Genomic DNA, 782 nt, shown 5'->3' with positions numbered 1-782 from the left:
CATAGTGTTGGTTGAGAATGTGTAGAAGGAAGTCCGGGCTCCCACATCATTCTCAAACCCTTTAAGAGCCGCACCATTTACTCTACAGATGGAAAAGAATCATTGTGATATTAATCAAACATGACTTACCTTCATTTTTAGAAAAAGAAGAGTCTAAATAATGAAAACATAACCTGAAACACTGATTTAAGGGAAAACTACACCATTAAAAAAATTACACAAATCAGTCAGACTTTCAGTCTAGTGCAAAAGACATGCTATTACTGTCTTTTTGAGATTTGTATCACTTTGAGGAGCACCAACATAATAAATATTAATATCTCTTAATGATCAACCTCCTCACCTGAAGACATAGTCATGTTCATCAATCTCCTTTCCTTTCCTTGAACCATTCAGTATTCCCCCGTTTCCCACCACAGCACAGCGAATACACTTGGATCCGTTTGCGCTATTCTCCCAGTCATCAAACATCAACCGATTTGCAGGTGTATTTAAAATTCCCAGTGAGCTGTTCAACACTGTGAATAACAACAGACACAAAACCAACCAAACAACCATAAAAATTGATTCATGTTAAGCGTATCATTTTACTTGAATCCCTGCAGGAATGAATAGATAATATAATTACAAGTAACACCACAAAATAATTACACATTCAATACATGTAGTTCATTAGTATGGAGTCAGAAGTAGTATTAATAAATACTTTCAAGTTTCAAAAGCAAAATGTAGGTATCTATTTTAAAATAACTAAAATAAATAATTGAAACAAATCAATAATT

At 33.5% G+C, this 782-nt stretch overlaps 1 protein-coding gene across 1 annotated transcript in view; it reads right to left on the bottom strand.

Annotated features, from left to right (window-relative positions):
* Positions 1-6: 6 nt before the first annotated feature.
* Positions 7-782, bottom strand: part of LOC107561819 (alpha-N-acetylgalactosaminide alpha-2,6-sialyltransferase 2-like) — a gene marked incomplete at its 3' end in the record, with an annotated part of 15,217 nt that continues 14,441 nt past the window's right edge. Inside the window, exons 4-5 of the mRNA XM_016246316.1 lie at positions 344-518; positions 7-82 (exon numbers count right to left, since the gene is read on the bottom strand). Of these exons, the coding sequence (XP_016101802.1) occupies positions 7-82; positions 344-518 (251 nt within the window). The remainder of the gene's footprint in view (positions 83-343; positions 519-782) is intronic.

This window comes from Sinocyclocheilus grahami, unplaced genomic scaffold, assembly GCF_001515645.1.
Source record: "Sinocyclocheilus grahami isolate Dianchi unplaced genomic scaffold, SAMN03320097.WGS_v1.1 scaffold794.1, whole genome shotgun sequence".
NCBI classification, from domain to species: domain Eukaryota; kingdom Metazoa; phylum Chordata; class Actinopteri; order Cypriniformes; family Cyprinidae; genus Sinocyclocheilus; species Sinocyclocheilus grahami.
This window is presented reverse-complemented; position numbering and strand designations above follow the sequence as displayed.